This window comes from Halictus rubicundus, chromosome 14, assembly GCF_050948215.1.
Source record: "Halictus rubicundus isolate RS-2024b chromosome 14, iyHalRubi1_principal, whole genome shotgun sequence".
Lineage (NCBI taxonomy): Eukaryota > Metazoa > Arthropoda > Insecta > Hymenoptera > Halictidae > Halictus > Halictus rubicundus.
The window spans coordinates 1,371,220-1,385,082 of NC_135162.1; the positions used below are offsets into that span (position 1 = coordinate 1,371,220).

Sequence of the window (13,863 nt, forward strand, 5' to 3'; positions counted from 1 at the left end):
CGATATGTCCAAGGTATCGCACCTCTTTGCAGAAGAAATTGCATTTTTTTTTATTCACTAATAGTTTGGCTTGGCGCAGGCGTACGAAGACAGTCCTCAAATTGTCCATGTTTTCTTCGAAACTTCTTCCATAAACGATTATGTCGTCTAGATATACTAGGCAAATTTTTTCACACAGGCCTTTCAATACCGTGTCCATAAGACGTTCAAACGTGGCGGGGGCATTACAAAGTCCGAAAGGCATCACTCTGAATTGCCAAAGCCCTTCTCCCACGCAGAATGCTGTCTTTTCACGGTCCCTTTCGTCAACCATAATCTGCCAATATCCACTTTGCAGATCTGTGGTTGAAAACCAAGACGATTCAGCTAGAGCATCTAGCGTTTCTTCAATTCTCGGCAACGGATAAGAATCCTTTTTCGTGACATCATTTAACCGCCGATAGTCTACACAGAATCTCGTGCTGCCATCCTTTTTCTTCACGAGAACGATAGGAGACGACTATGGACTTTTCGACTTCTCAATTACTCCCTGTCTTTCCATCTTCGCGAGTAATTCTTTAACTTCGTCTCGTCGGTGAAAAGGGAGACGTCCCGGTGCCTGTTTGATTGGTGCACAATCTCCTGTATCAATCCTATGTTGGACAACATCACAATTCCCAACATGTTCAGGATTTTCTGCGAATATATCCTGAAATTCATGTGTTACTTTCGCAAATGCTGTCTTCCGTGGCGGAGATAAGGCCGAACAGCAACGCTGGAAAAGATCTAAATGCTTCGGTACAGGTGGAACTGCAACCTCCTCTGCCTCTTCCGCTACCGGAGTCTCTTCTTCCATCTTCGCTAGTAATGCTGCATCCTCCTTACTTCGCATCTCCTGACCGATAAAGCCGACCTCTTCCTTCCCGGCTATTTGTAGTTTTCTCGCCCAATAATCGAGCCTACACGCGTGTTTCCGGAGGAATTGGTCCCCCAAAATACACTCCTCCGCCATGTCGATCAGGAAAAATTCTTCCTCTGTTTCGAAACCATTGGTTTTAATGGGACATCTGTACCTGCCTTGAATCGGTAAATTTTCCCCGGAAATGGACACAATTTTTATTTCCAGAAGTCCCTCCGCCGCGCCAAGCTTACTTCTGGGATTGAACTTCTCTGTCCCCAAAAGATTTACGCTCGATCCCGTGTCGATTATTATCGTAGCCATTTTTCCATCGATGAATCCCTCGATGGCCGTACAATCTTTCTTCAAGTAAGTCTTCAGCACGACAGGGGTAGAAGAAGGTGAAGTCACAGTCTCCCCTCCTACTATGACTTCTTTGCGTTTCCCATCCTGTGTGTTTGTTTCTTCGGGCAGTCCTTCTGGAGATGCCCAGTCTGGCGACAACTCCAATACTCCCTGGGTCGATCTTCTCGATCACCATTGATCTTCAAATTCCTGTTCACGAAACTCGTCTTTCGTACATAGTTCCTGTTCGGTTGATCCACTTCCTCCGGTCTTCTGTCGTATCCTCGTTCTCCCCAACGCCGTCCAGGAATGTGTTGTTTTGGAAAATAATAAGGCTTGTAGCGGTTATTTTGACTACTATTCGAAGTTTCAGTAACAGACTCGACAACTTCAATCTCCAAGGCTCTAATAACTGCTGCCCTCAGAGATGTAAAACCACCGAGTCTTAATATTCGTTTCATCTCATCGTTGGCCAATGCTGCTACAAATTGAGAGGCCGCGAGTTTATCCCTACTTTCGTATGGGCATTCACCAAATGCAGCTTGAGCAAACCTCTCAATTTCTGCTGCCAATTCAGAGATCGACTCCCCTTTCCGTTATCTATAATTTTGAAATTTTACGTAGCGTAAATTTTGAAAATTTTTGGTCCCATAACGGAACTCTAATGCCGAAACTATCGTCCGGAAGTCGTTCTGTTTGTCCACAGAGAGAGAGAAGTCAGCACTCCTCGAGAAGGGCCCTCCAAAGACGTAACCAAGGCCAAAGGTTTCCTCGGTTCATCCCAACCATTCGCGCGAGCTATTGTGTCGAACTAAATTCTATACTCTTCTCATGAAGCTTTGCCATCTAGGAGGTTTCACGGTGTATCCCAACTCCGAAACACCGCGAAACTCGCCAACTGCGTCATTTACAGGGACCTGCTGCGAAAGCGGAAGAACCGGAACCGCGGACTCATTAGGAACGGACACATTTATATTTTGAGTTTCACGGTTCTCAGTAGAATTAATGAAACGCTGCTGTACAAGACTGTTCAGATTCTGCGATGGCACCTGACACTGTGCCTCCAGGATCCCAAATCGTCCCTCCAGGGCAGCTTCCCTTGCAGCTTGAGCGGCTGTGTTTGCTGCTTCCCTCTGTTCAAACCGGGCCCACTCCTGTTCCCATCTATGTTCCGCAATCTTCCGCTGCTCTTGAAACTGCCCCGAAATGTTCCGCTGGAGGCCTTCGAACAGCGTCTGTAACATCGTCGCATCTGCTCCCGAAGTGGATGTCGTTGTTGTGGAATCGCCCGCACTTCTGACACCAATGTTGCAGAGGCTTCGGCTCCGCCTCACCGGCGAACACATCTCTCAACTAAAACAATAACACCGAATACTATTAACAACTAAATAACTATTTATTAGCTGTCAACGGACAATGTCTACAGATGCGATAGAGGTGCGTGCTCTCGCTTCGACGACTCGAGAGATTCTGTCGTCTGTCTTCTTCTTAACAACAACCCCGTTGGCCGGATACTACAATATCGATACGACGGCCAACTTCTCTCGATCTCCGCAATCGACAGCTTCCATCGTAACAATATATTCAATCAGTTTATTCTTAACATTATAATAATTAAAAAGAAAATGAACCGGAATTCACTTCCTGTCAGAAAGAAAATTATATTCAAATATCATTTAAATGAAATTTAAAGCAGCTTTTTTTATGCCACGAAGCGCAAAATGCAATAATATATGTATATTATTATATATGTCGGAGCTTTTCCCTTGTTCTTTCTCTCCATTGGAAGCACGCTCAATGATTCACACAATTTTATTCTTTATTCGAGATACAACAAACACAAGTGTCGTTTTCGACGATCTGTTCGAAAGTGTCTCTTCGTCGCTCCCTTCTCTCTCGGCAAATCAATCTGCCCGCCGCCGCGCTCCCCTCTCAGGAGCCCAACCATACCTGGCCGCGTGCCGAGGAAAACAAAACAAAACAAAACAAAACAAAACTGCATAATTAAATCTTCTTCGGCCTTCGACATCTTCGACATATATATATGTTGGAGGCTGGTCGGCAGTATTTTCAAACGGTGCGCTCATTGCTCTGTTCACACGATCGGTTCACAATCACACGAACAAATTCCACCGCGGAGGCACAACTCGATCACACTTTAAACAATATAAAATCTCGCAAAGGACTGAGAGACACGTTAACGAGTCCACGGGTCACTCAGAATATCTACGTCTTTACTTTTATGTCTCTCCGATGCGTATCTGACTCCAAAAAATGCGATGCGACTCCGTACGAGGTTACGAGAAGAATGCCACGAGCATTCAAACAAACAACGCAACGCCGATCGCTTCTGTGATATTGCTCTGGAAACCGAGCATGGCCTGTTACGACTCAAATTCGCTCAGGCTATCAGGAGCGTGTACAGAGATGTACACGACAACAAAAATACAGAAACTATTCTCAAAAATACAAAGACGCTATTCCGCCACCCGTGGTCACGTTCAACAGGGCTCCAGGCCATATTTCCACGGAACCCTATCTCGCATCTCTCTTTCCGCAATCCGCAAAGAAATAAAACAATAAAACAAATGTTATAAGAGAATATTACAACGAGCATTACACGTCGTTGCCATCGGGCTACGTCGCTGCGCCTCGCCCCGACACGGCCCTCCTGACTGTCACACGTCCTCGTGTGCAATTACAATGACTTTATATATCGTCTGTAAAAGAAATATCATCTATGTTTCCCGTTCGTCCATTCTGACAAAATATTGATTGAGTTCTGATTGCCGTGTTCGCCATATGCTCTATGCCAAAGCACCATACAAGAAAACCAATTCCCGATAAACCATAATCAAATAATTCGGTATCACAAAGTGAAACAATTCAGCCAAGCAGTTCTGACGCACAGTGAGCTCAAGTCAACAATACCAAATATTTACTGTATCCACTACTGGACACAGTAAAAGAAAAGGAACAAAGCCAACTCATGTGGCAGCCGACCAACCATGTGGTCACACATATCACAGTCAACTCATATGACTCTCGACCAACCATTTGGTCACACATATCACAGTCAACTCATGTGACTCTCAACCAACCATGTGGTCACACATCTCACAGTCATCAACATGACCCAAAACATCCATCGTCTGCCGTTACATCGCCCCGCCTCCTTTACCAGCTAAACTGGGTTTGGGAATAATGGCTTACGACTAATAAGCACGACGCATGGATTTTTCACATGTTTCTTTCCTCACTGTTGTCATCCCCGACACTGGCACATTCTGCCAATTCAACGTCACTACAATGATTGCACATATCAAGCTCCATGGGAACAGAACTATCAGGCATCAATCTCAATCGCTCGTGAGCATATTTAAGTATTCTATTGCCATTTACGGGCTTCAAACGGTATCTGTCATTAGGCAAAACTTCGATTATTTTATACGGACCGCGAAATTTAGCATCTAATTTCGTTTGATTTCGTTCGTGATTTTCTATAAGGACGTAATTGCCGACCGAAAATTTAATAATTTTTGCCTTACTACTATCGAATCGAGTTTTGTCTTGCACAGCGTTTTGATCGATCGCTTGGGTCGCTTGCTCTCTGATATCCGAAAGATCGAGTTCTTCATCCTCATCATTAATAACTGACAAAGATATTGGCCTGGCAACTTTACCTATAGGTAATTCTAAAGGGCTGTGCTTAGTTATACGATTCATTGTACAATTCAATGCAAGTTGGACATCTTCAAGAGACTCTTGCCAAGATTTTTCATTATTTAATTCTACCGCTGTAAGCATATTTTTAAGAGTGCTCATTATTCTTTCTACCTGACCATTAGCACGACACGTACCCGTAGCAATTAGGTGCAGGTCAATTGTTGGTTTTGGGAAGCAGTTATACTCGTGAATAAAATTCAAATACTTTATTTTATCAGTGTTCTCCCGTGTGCTGCCGGATTCGAACTGAGAGTGAATCATTATAAGAAAAAAACAAATGCGTCGCACCGAGATGCTTCTGTTCAAAAACGCCTAGGAAACAAATAAACAAATAAACAAATAAACGACGTGCCCGTCACGTCGGCTAACATTCATTATTGATTTTTGTATACATATATATCTATATATCTATACTCCCACTCAAAAATTAATTCGTTAACAATTAACGCAAGAGAGAACACTTCATTTATTTAATAATGCTTTAATACTGGGTGGTACATAAATGGTCCAACATTTGTTGCACTGGATTGGGGAAAACCCAGAAAAACCCAATCAGACCACTATACTGACGATTACAGATGAAAATAAAAAAAATTTAAAACATTTGGAAATTGTAGTTTTACATGAATTTAATTTTAATAGTTTTGTTTCCCCCTTTTTTATTCATGTTCCACTAGTTCCATCTGCTTGCGGATGTACAAAAACCGCACTTTCGGTGATGGTTTTGTGAATGAGTCAGCTAACTGTTTATCTGTGGGAATATATTTAAGTGTTATTACCTTTTGTTCCACTTTTTCACGTGTAAAATGATATTTTACATCTATATGTTTTGTTCGTTTATGATCTGTTGGATTACTTGCGATAGCAATGCAACCATTATTATCTTCGAAGATAATTATCGGCTCTTTAATATTTATCTCTATGCTCTTCAAAAGAGATCTAAGCCAACAAGCTTCTTTAGTTGCTTCATATAATGCCATGTATTCGGCTTCTGTCGAGGAAGTTGCAACTGAATTTTGCCTTTTCGTATTCCAACAGATTGTATTACAGTCAAACATTTTAAAGATATAGCCAGTTGTACTTTTCCGGTCTATTTCGTTACCTGCCCAATCAGAATCTACATAACCATTTAATAAATTTTCATAATTATCATTTCGTTTGTAAACTAAACGAAGTTTTAACGATCCTTTTATATATTTTAAAATTTTCTTTAAGTTTTGCCATAGCTCTTTGTTATTTTTATTTTGATATCTGCTGAGCAGATTTACTGCAAAGCATAAATCAGGCCGTGTGCATAGCATAGCATACATTAAACAGCCTATAACATTTCTGCATGGTGCATCATAATACTCGTCAGCATTCAGAGCATTTAAATCTACTTTCGGAGGCAAAGGAGTATCTAAACTTTTACAATCAATCATATTGTATTTACGCAAAATATTTTCTAAATAGACATTTTGATCTAATGAGATTGTATTTTCTTTTCGTATGACATTTATTCCCAAGAATAACTTTATCTCGTTCATATCTGTCATAGAAAATTGTTTCTTTAAGTATTCTTTGAAATTTTGCATCGTATTTCTATCATACGTTACTATCAGAACATCATCTACATACAAGAGTACATAGATATTCTTATAAATATGATTGTTATTTAAAAGATATAGACAGCGATCTGATAAGGAGTTTTGGAAACCATGCTTTTTCAGTGTAACTTCGAAAAGTTCAAACCAGCATCTTGCAGACTGTTTCAGACCGTATAATGCTTTATTTAATTTACATACATGTCCTTCAGGCGCTGAAATCCCATCCGGCACACGAATGTAAATCTCCTCTTTCAATAAACCGTTTAAAAATGCGGTTTTTACGTCCATCTGATGGACCAATAAATTATGTTGATTTGCAAACGCAATGATCATTCTAAAGGTTGTTATTCGTGCAACTGGTGCAAAGGTTTCATTATAGTCTTGTAGATATTGTTGACTAAAACCTTTTGCAACAAGTCTAGCTTTATATATACATGAATTTCCATTTTTATCCATTTTTATATTAAACACCCATTTGCAATCAACTATGTTTTTATTATTAGGACGTGGAATCAAAGTCCATGTGTTATTTTGTGACAACGATCTAAGTTCATTATTTATAGCTTTCTCCCACTCGCATTTATCACTACGATATTTTATCTCATTATACGAGCTAGGAATGTCAGAAGTTGTCGACAGTGCACAAATATGATAATCATATTCCTCATTATAATTTATTTGAGGTTTATTCTTTATTCTTGTACTTCGTCGCAACTCACCTTCATGAGAATCATTACGAGCTTCGATCTTTTTACTAGAATCGTTTGCTTCGCTTTCTTGATTCTCACGGATTTTTATTTCATCAGTTTTAAAACGTTCTGTTTGAAGGTTATTGTCTTCAAAGTCATTATTTCTGTGTACATAAGTTGGTCTCGAGTTTTTAAAATTAATCTCGTCAACAACCACATCACGTGCTATAATAAATTGATTTGTTTCCACGTTTAATACTTTGTATCCATTCTTTCCATAGCCAACTAAAATCCCTTTAATAGACTTTTTATCGAATTTACTTTGTCTATTTTTGTCATGAATATACACGGTGCTACCGAAAACTTTCAAACGATTTAATTTTGGTTTTCTATTGTGCCAAAGTTCAAAAGGAGTTTTGTTTTCTATAATGGCTTTACTTGGGGTTATATTAACTAGATAATTAGCCGTTAGAATAGCTTCACCCCAAAATTCCTTTTTGAGTTCAGCTCCGTGAATCATAGCGCGAGCTTTTTCTAACAGTGTTCTATTCATTCGCTCCGCTATGGAATTTTGCTGTGGCGTGTATGGAACTGTTAAATTATATTGGATACCCTCTTGTACACAAAATGCTTTGAATTCATTTGACAAATACTCATTCCCATTATCACAATTTAAATTTGCGATTTTTAAATTAAAGTGGGTTTCACTTTTAGCGACAAAGTCTTGAAACATTTTAAATACGTCAGACTTATATGTAATGAGATAAACTGTCGTATAGTGGGTAAACTCATCGATAAATGTAACAAAATAATTTTTATTGTCAATAGTCGGAGGCTTAATTGGACCGCATACATCAGAGTGTATGATGAACAAAGGTCTCGTAATATGACTCCTGTCCCTTTCCTTTGAGAAAGGCAGTCGTGCTTGTTTTCCTAATACACAAGCTTCACACAAATCTTTTGTAGGACTTATTGACTCAATTAAATTTTTGTCTTCAAATAAATTATGCTGCTTCATTTTGATGAACTTAGATTGTTCGATGTGACCTAGACGTTCATGCCACAATTTATATGCGTTTAAAGTTACGATGTTATTTGCATATGTTTTGTTACACATATTTTTATTTATCGTGAAATTTACGCATATTAAATTATTTATTGACTTACCGGTTAGGATAGTCTTACCACCCTTTTTTACCATGACGCCTCCAGATTCACCAAAAATGATTGTCATCCCGCTCTGCTGGATTCGGCGCACCGACAAAAGGTTGGTCGTCGCTTCTGGTGCATACAGCACATTCTCTAGGACACCCGTTGCACCAAGATTTGTTGTCACATCGATGGTCCCGATCTTTGTTGCGCTGATAGCTTCTCCTTTCTTTGCAACCGATATTTTTATTGGCTTGTCCAATGTAGACAGTGTCTTAAACACCTCGATGTCTTTGACCACATGATCCGTTGCTCCCGAATCGATTATAAAACTGATTTTTTTTTGGATCATTAATCTGTTCGTCATCAGCTTGATCTGCAGTCATAAATGCAAATCGTTCACCCTCATTCTGCATTTGAACTGTATGCAGTGTTCGTTGATGATATTCCGTTGCAGCTTGATTTCTTTTGAAGAAATAGCAATCCTTCTTTTCGTGATTGCGTCTCCCACAATGATCGCACTGCATTTTATTGTTTTTATTAAATTTTTTATTTCTGAAGCCGTAGTTTTGCTTCTTTTTAAAATTTAATTTAAATCCTCTATTTTTCTTATTCTTCTTCTCACTATTTATAATTGTCTCTGTTTGCAGAACTTTCGCACTCGTTTCACTTTGTTCATTTTGCAATTTCACTTCATAATCAAGTAATTTTATTTTCACAAACCCGAGTGTCAGGTCTTCGTCCGCATGAGTCTGAATCGCAGTTACAAGTGCATCGTATGAATTCGGTAATGTAAGTAAAAGTCTTGCGATTTTGCTCATTTCACTTAATGTTGCCCCTGCTGCTTCTAATTCAACTACCATTTCGTCAAAACAGATCAGGTGTTTTGACAGCGGTGTAGTTTCTTTAAATTTGAACGTTAGAAGTTTCTTCTCAATCGCCAATTGAGTCGCCAGGCTTTTTCGGTTATAAATCGAATCCAGTTTATGTATGACTTGTTTTGCCGTATCAGCTTCTGTTGAAAAACTGAGCATTGAATCAGACAAGTATTCAATGATAATTCCTTTGGCAATCCTTTCGCATCTTTTCCAATTACTTAATGCCTTTGGATCAGTGGGAGCTTCCTCGTCTAAGACTTTTAATGCGTCTTCTTCTGCTATTAATGAACGAATTCGATATTTCCAGATACTATATTTTTCACCGTTAAACGGCTTAATGTTACGTTTTGCCTTTTTCGCCTCTTCACACATTTTCGCACTGAGTTTTAACACTTACAGTTAATACTTGCACTTTCACTTTTTCTTTTTATATTTTTTTTTTTTATATCAATTTTTTTTTTTTACGTCACTCTACACTAACACGTACACCTTAATTATGTGCCTGGGCCCATAACCTGTTGGTTTTGGGAAGCAGGTATACTCGTGAATAAAATTCAAATACTTTATTTTATCAGTGTTCTCCCGTGTGCTGCCGGATTCGAACTGAGAGTGAATCATTATAAGAAAAAAACAAATGCGTCGCACCGAGATGCTTCTGTTCAAAAACGCCTAGGAAACAAATAAACAAATAAACAAATAAACGACGTGCCCGTCACGTCGGCTAACATTCATTATTGATTTTTGTATACATATATATCTATATATCTATATCAATATTGTGGGTCTTGCAGAAGTCACGAAAGTTATTATTCGCAAAGCATCTGCCCTGGTCGGCAGTGATTCTAGACGGTGCCCCAAATAGATTTACACAATAATTCAATGCTGTTATAGAACTTGTTGCGTCTATATTTGTGGTATGTCGTAAAATTACAAATTTAGTGAATGCGTCGATAAACACAAATACGTATTCCTTTAGGTTATTTTTGCCACTAAGTTTTCCCGTAGCATCGACATGAATCGTATGCCACGGTATACTCACCTTTGGGATGGAATGCAATTCAGCTTGCACTTTACCTGAGTGAGACTTTGATAATTTACACGTGACACAATTTTCGACAAATTTACGAACGTACTTAGACATATTAGGAAACCAGTAATGTTGATAAACCTTTTCTAATGTTTTGTTCCAACCAAGATGCATAATAGACTCGTGAATATTATTAATTACGGACCATCGAAAATGTAGCGGAACTATGGGTAAATATTGGCTACGATTATTACGTTGTATTTTCCTACGCAAAACTCCGGATTTCAGCAAATATGTTTTAGCAGTATCAGGGTCCATTTCATTGTTTTCCAATTGAGAAATAATTTTATTTAATTCGTCATCTCGTCTTTGCTCAGCCTGTAACCAATTTTCTGATATTTCAGCCAAATTAACCCGCTTCTCTTCGACCCGTTTGTGACTGTTCTTGATCGGTAAAGGGTTTCGCGAGAAGAAATCCGCATGACTCATGCGCTTTCCTTCTCGGTATATTATATCAAAATCGTATGCCTGAAGAAATGCCCACCATCTGTGTACCCGCGGTGTGAGATCAATTTTTGTACGCGAGGCTTTAAGCGAGTTGCAGTCAGTGACAACTAGAAATTGTCTTCCTTGCAAAAAGTGTCGAAAATTCTTTATGGCATTAACTACCGCTAACGTCTCCAACTCATATGAGTGATATCGCGATTCAGCGTCAGTGGTTCTCTTACTGTAGTATGCAACCACATGAGATTTATTGTCTACTTTTTGTATTAAAACAGCACCGTAGCCATCCGAGCTCGCGTCAGTGTGTAGTTCAATTGGATATGACGGGTTGAATAACATTAATACCGGTTCATTTGTTAATTTGCCTATAATGTCCTGCCGGATCTTTTCGTGTTGCGGTTTCCACTCTATCTTTCCTTTTCCCGTAGTCAATTTGTATAACAGGGAAATGACCTGAGAAAACTTAGGTATAAACTGCCTAAAATAAGAAGCAAGGCCAATAAATTGCCTAAGCTGTGTCACCGTTGAAGGACGAGAAGATTCCGTTAACGCTTTTATTTTCCGTGGGTTTGGCCTGATTTTTCCCGCGGTCACTTCAAAGCCCAAATATTCCACACGCGATTTTAGAAATGCACATTTATTCAAATTGAGTGAGAAACCGGCTAATTTTAATCTTTCCAACACTAATTGTAACCTCTCTAAAGACTGCTGTATAGATTCAGCCGGAATCATGATGTCGTCCAGGTAGCATACTACAAATGTGTTTACTAGTCCAGAAAGGGCTTGATTTATGGCTCTCTGGAATACTGAAGGTGCATTACGTAGTCCGAAGGGCATGGACAAATATTCGTATTGACCATCCGGAGTAACAAATGCAGTCTTCTCTATCGAGTCTTTATGGATAGGGATTTGATGAAAACCCGACGCCATATCTAATGTCGTGAAGTATTGTGATCCGCTTAACCGCTGGATTTGGTCGCTTATGAGCGGTAAGGGGTACCTATCGGGAACTGTATTACTGTTAAGCTCTCGATAATCAACACATAGACGATCAGAGCCATCTTTCTTACTTACAAGAATTATGGGACTGGCAAACGGAGAACAACTATGTCTAATTATTCCAGCCGACAAGAGCTCGTCGATTTTGTCCCTTACGATTTGCCTCTCATCAGGGCTAAGTCGATATGGTCGTCGTTGCACAGTACGATTTGGGTCCATTAACCTTATTTGTAACTCTCCCGAATTTACCCTACCCATAGGTGTACCGATAACAAATGATTCCGAAAATTTGTTCAATAATTCAATTAGTAATTCTTTATCGGAGCCGACTATATCTGTGTCAATACAATTAAAATTATCGATCTTTTTGCCAACATCACAAATATTTATTATTCTTTCCCGCTTTAAAATAAAGTTATTCGCCGAAATTTCAACAGAAAACCCTCGCATGATTAAGTCACGACCAATCAAAATACCACTACTCAAGTGTTCATCCGGCACAACATGAAAAAGAATTTCAACACTGTGATCTTGTATGATCACCTGGGACAGTATCTGTAAGCTACTCAACACGTTACCGTTGCCAAGACCAATTAACCTTGTTAAGCATTCAAATCGCTTACCGGAAAATTTATTTGCTACAGATTCTTTTATCAAAGAGCATTCTGCACCCGTATCAAAGCAAAACTTATAGATCTCACCCGACTCCGTAAGTTTTGCAGTTATCGGCGCGATACTGCACAAGTTGATCCGGCGTTCCGTGAATGTCCTCGGATGTGTTTTTCCATCCTCCTTCTTACACTGCGGGGCAATATGGCCGTCCTCTCCGCACTTAAAGCAGGTAACCGGCTTTTTCGGTGGTTTCCGGTTGCTTTCGCTCGTACCAGGCTTAGGTCCCAACACCTTCATAGCTCCTTGGCGTCGACAACAGTCCGCAGCTTTATGTCCTATCTTGCCACATGTAAAACATGTTAGAACACTCCTCGACTTCTTGCTGTCCGACGATTTTGAGTCTCTTCCGTCGGTGGTAGCTGGCCGCTTACGGAAGTCGAAGGCCATGAGCTCTTTTTGTAATGAAGCCCGTGTAATAATATTTGCTGTGAACGCAAGTCGCTGCAGCCGAGGATCTAACTGTACGCAATGTTTCAATGTTGAAGCAACAACAATTTGTTCCATTGACATTGATGCGTACAAATTCGTGAATGCCGCCAGTACTCGGTTTGCATATGAAGACATGCACTCGCCTTCTCTCGGTTTTCCCGCGTTGATCCTCATCATTGCTCCAGCAGGGGTTTCGACGGTATCGTATTGCGCCAGGAAGATTTCTCTGAATTCTTTCCAGTTCATTCCCGCGTAATTAACTTGTGACAACCACGCGGATGCGCCACCTTTCAGTGCTCTACTTAATGCCATAATCAATTCGCTGCCTTGTATCGGCCGCTCCGCGAGGCAAACATCTACAGTTCTGCACCAAGATTTCGCACTGTAATCTCCATTGTCCGGATCAAACTCTGGTAAAAATATCGGGGTTGTTGTTGGTATTGATTGCATCACTGTTGGACCTTGCATCCGTCCCAATAGCATCTCGAACATTAGTTTCCAGTTTGTCCCATCGTTCTCTGGCGTGGAGACTTGCGGAGCTGAGTTTTCCCGCAAGTATCCCACTTCTGATGTCGGAGGCTGGTCGGCAGTATTTTCAAACGGTGCGCTCATTGCTCTGTTCACACGATCGGTTCACAATCACACGAACAAATTCCACCGCGGAGGCACAACTCGATCACACTTTAAACAATATAAAATCTCGCAAAGGACTGAGAGACACGTTAACGAGTCCACGGGTCACTCAGAATATCTACGTCTTTACTTTTATGTCTCTCCGATGCGTATCTGACTCCAAAAAATGCGATGCGACTCCGTACGAGGTTACGAGAAGAATGCCACGAGCATTCAAACAAACAACGCAACGCCGATCGCTTCTGTGATATTGCTCTGGAAACCGAGCATGGCCTGTTACGACTCAAATTCGCTCAGGCTATCAGGAGCGTGTACAGAGATGTACACGACAACAAAAATACAGAAACTA

General features: G+C 40.2%; 1 protein-coding gene across 1 annotated transcript; it reads right to left on the reverse strand.

The window, feature by feature from the left end:
• Positions 1-4,462: 4,462 nt before the first annotated feature.
• LOC143361002 (uncharacterized) lies at positions 4,463-13,364 on the reverse strand. The gene is made up of 5 exons (XM_076800242.1): positions 12,482-13,364; positions 11,127-12,115; positions 8,409-8,748; positions 7,254-7,352; positions 4,463-5,019 (listed from the first exon to the last, which is right to left on the reverse strand). The coding sequence occupies exons 1-5, from the start codon at positions 13,362-13,364 to the stop codon at positions 4,463-4,465; spliced, it is 2,868 nt and encodes a 955-aa protein (XP_076656357.1).
• Positions 13,365-13,863: the final 499 nt, after the last annotated feature.

Coding starts and splice junctions, on each gene's coding strand:
- LOC143361002 (XM_076800242.1), bottom strand. CDS start 13,364: ATGCTATTGGGACGGATGCAAGGTCCAACAGTGATGCAATCAATACCA. Junction 12,116..12,481: donor TGCAAAACTTACGGAGTCGG/GTGAGATCTATA, acceptor GTATTGACACAG/ATATAGTCGGCTCCGATAAA. Junction 8,749..11,126: donor GCAAATTAACAAATGAACCG/GTATTAATGTTA, acceptor TTATGACTGCAG/ATCAAGCTGATGACGAACAG.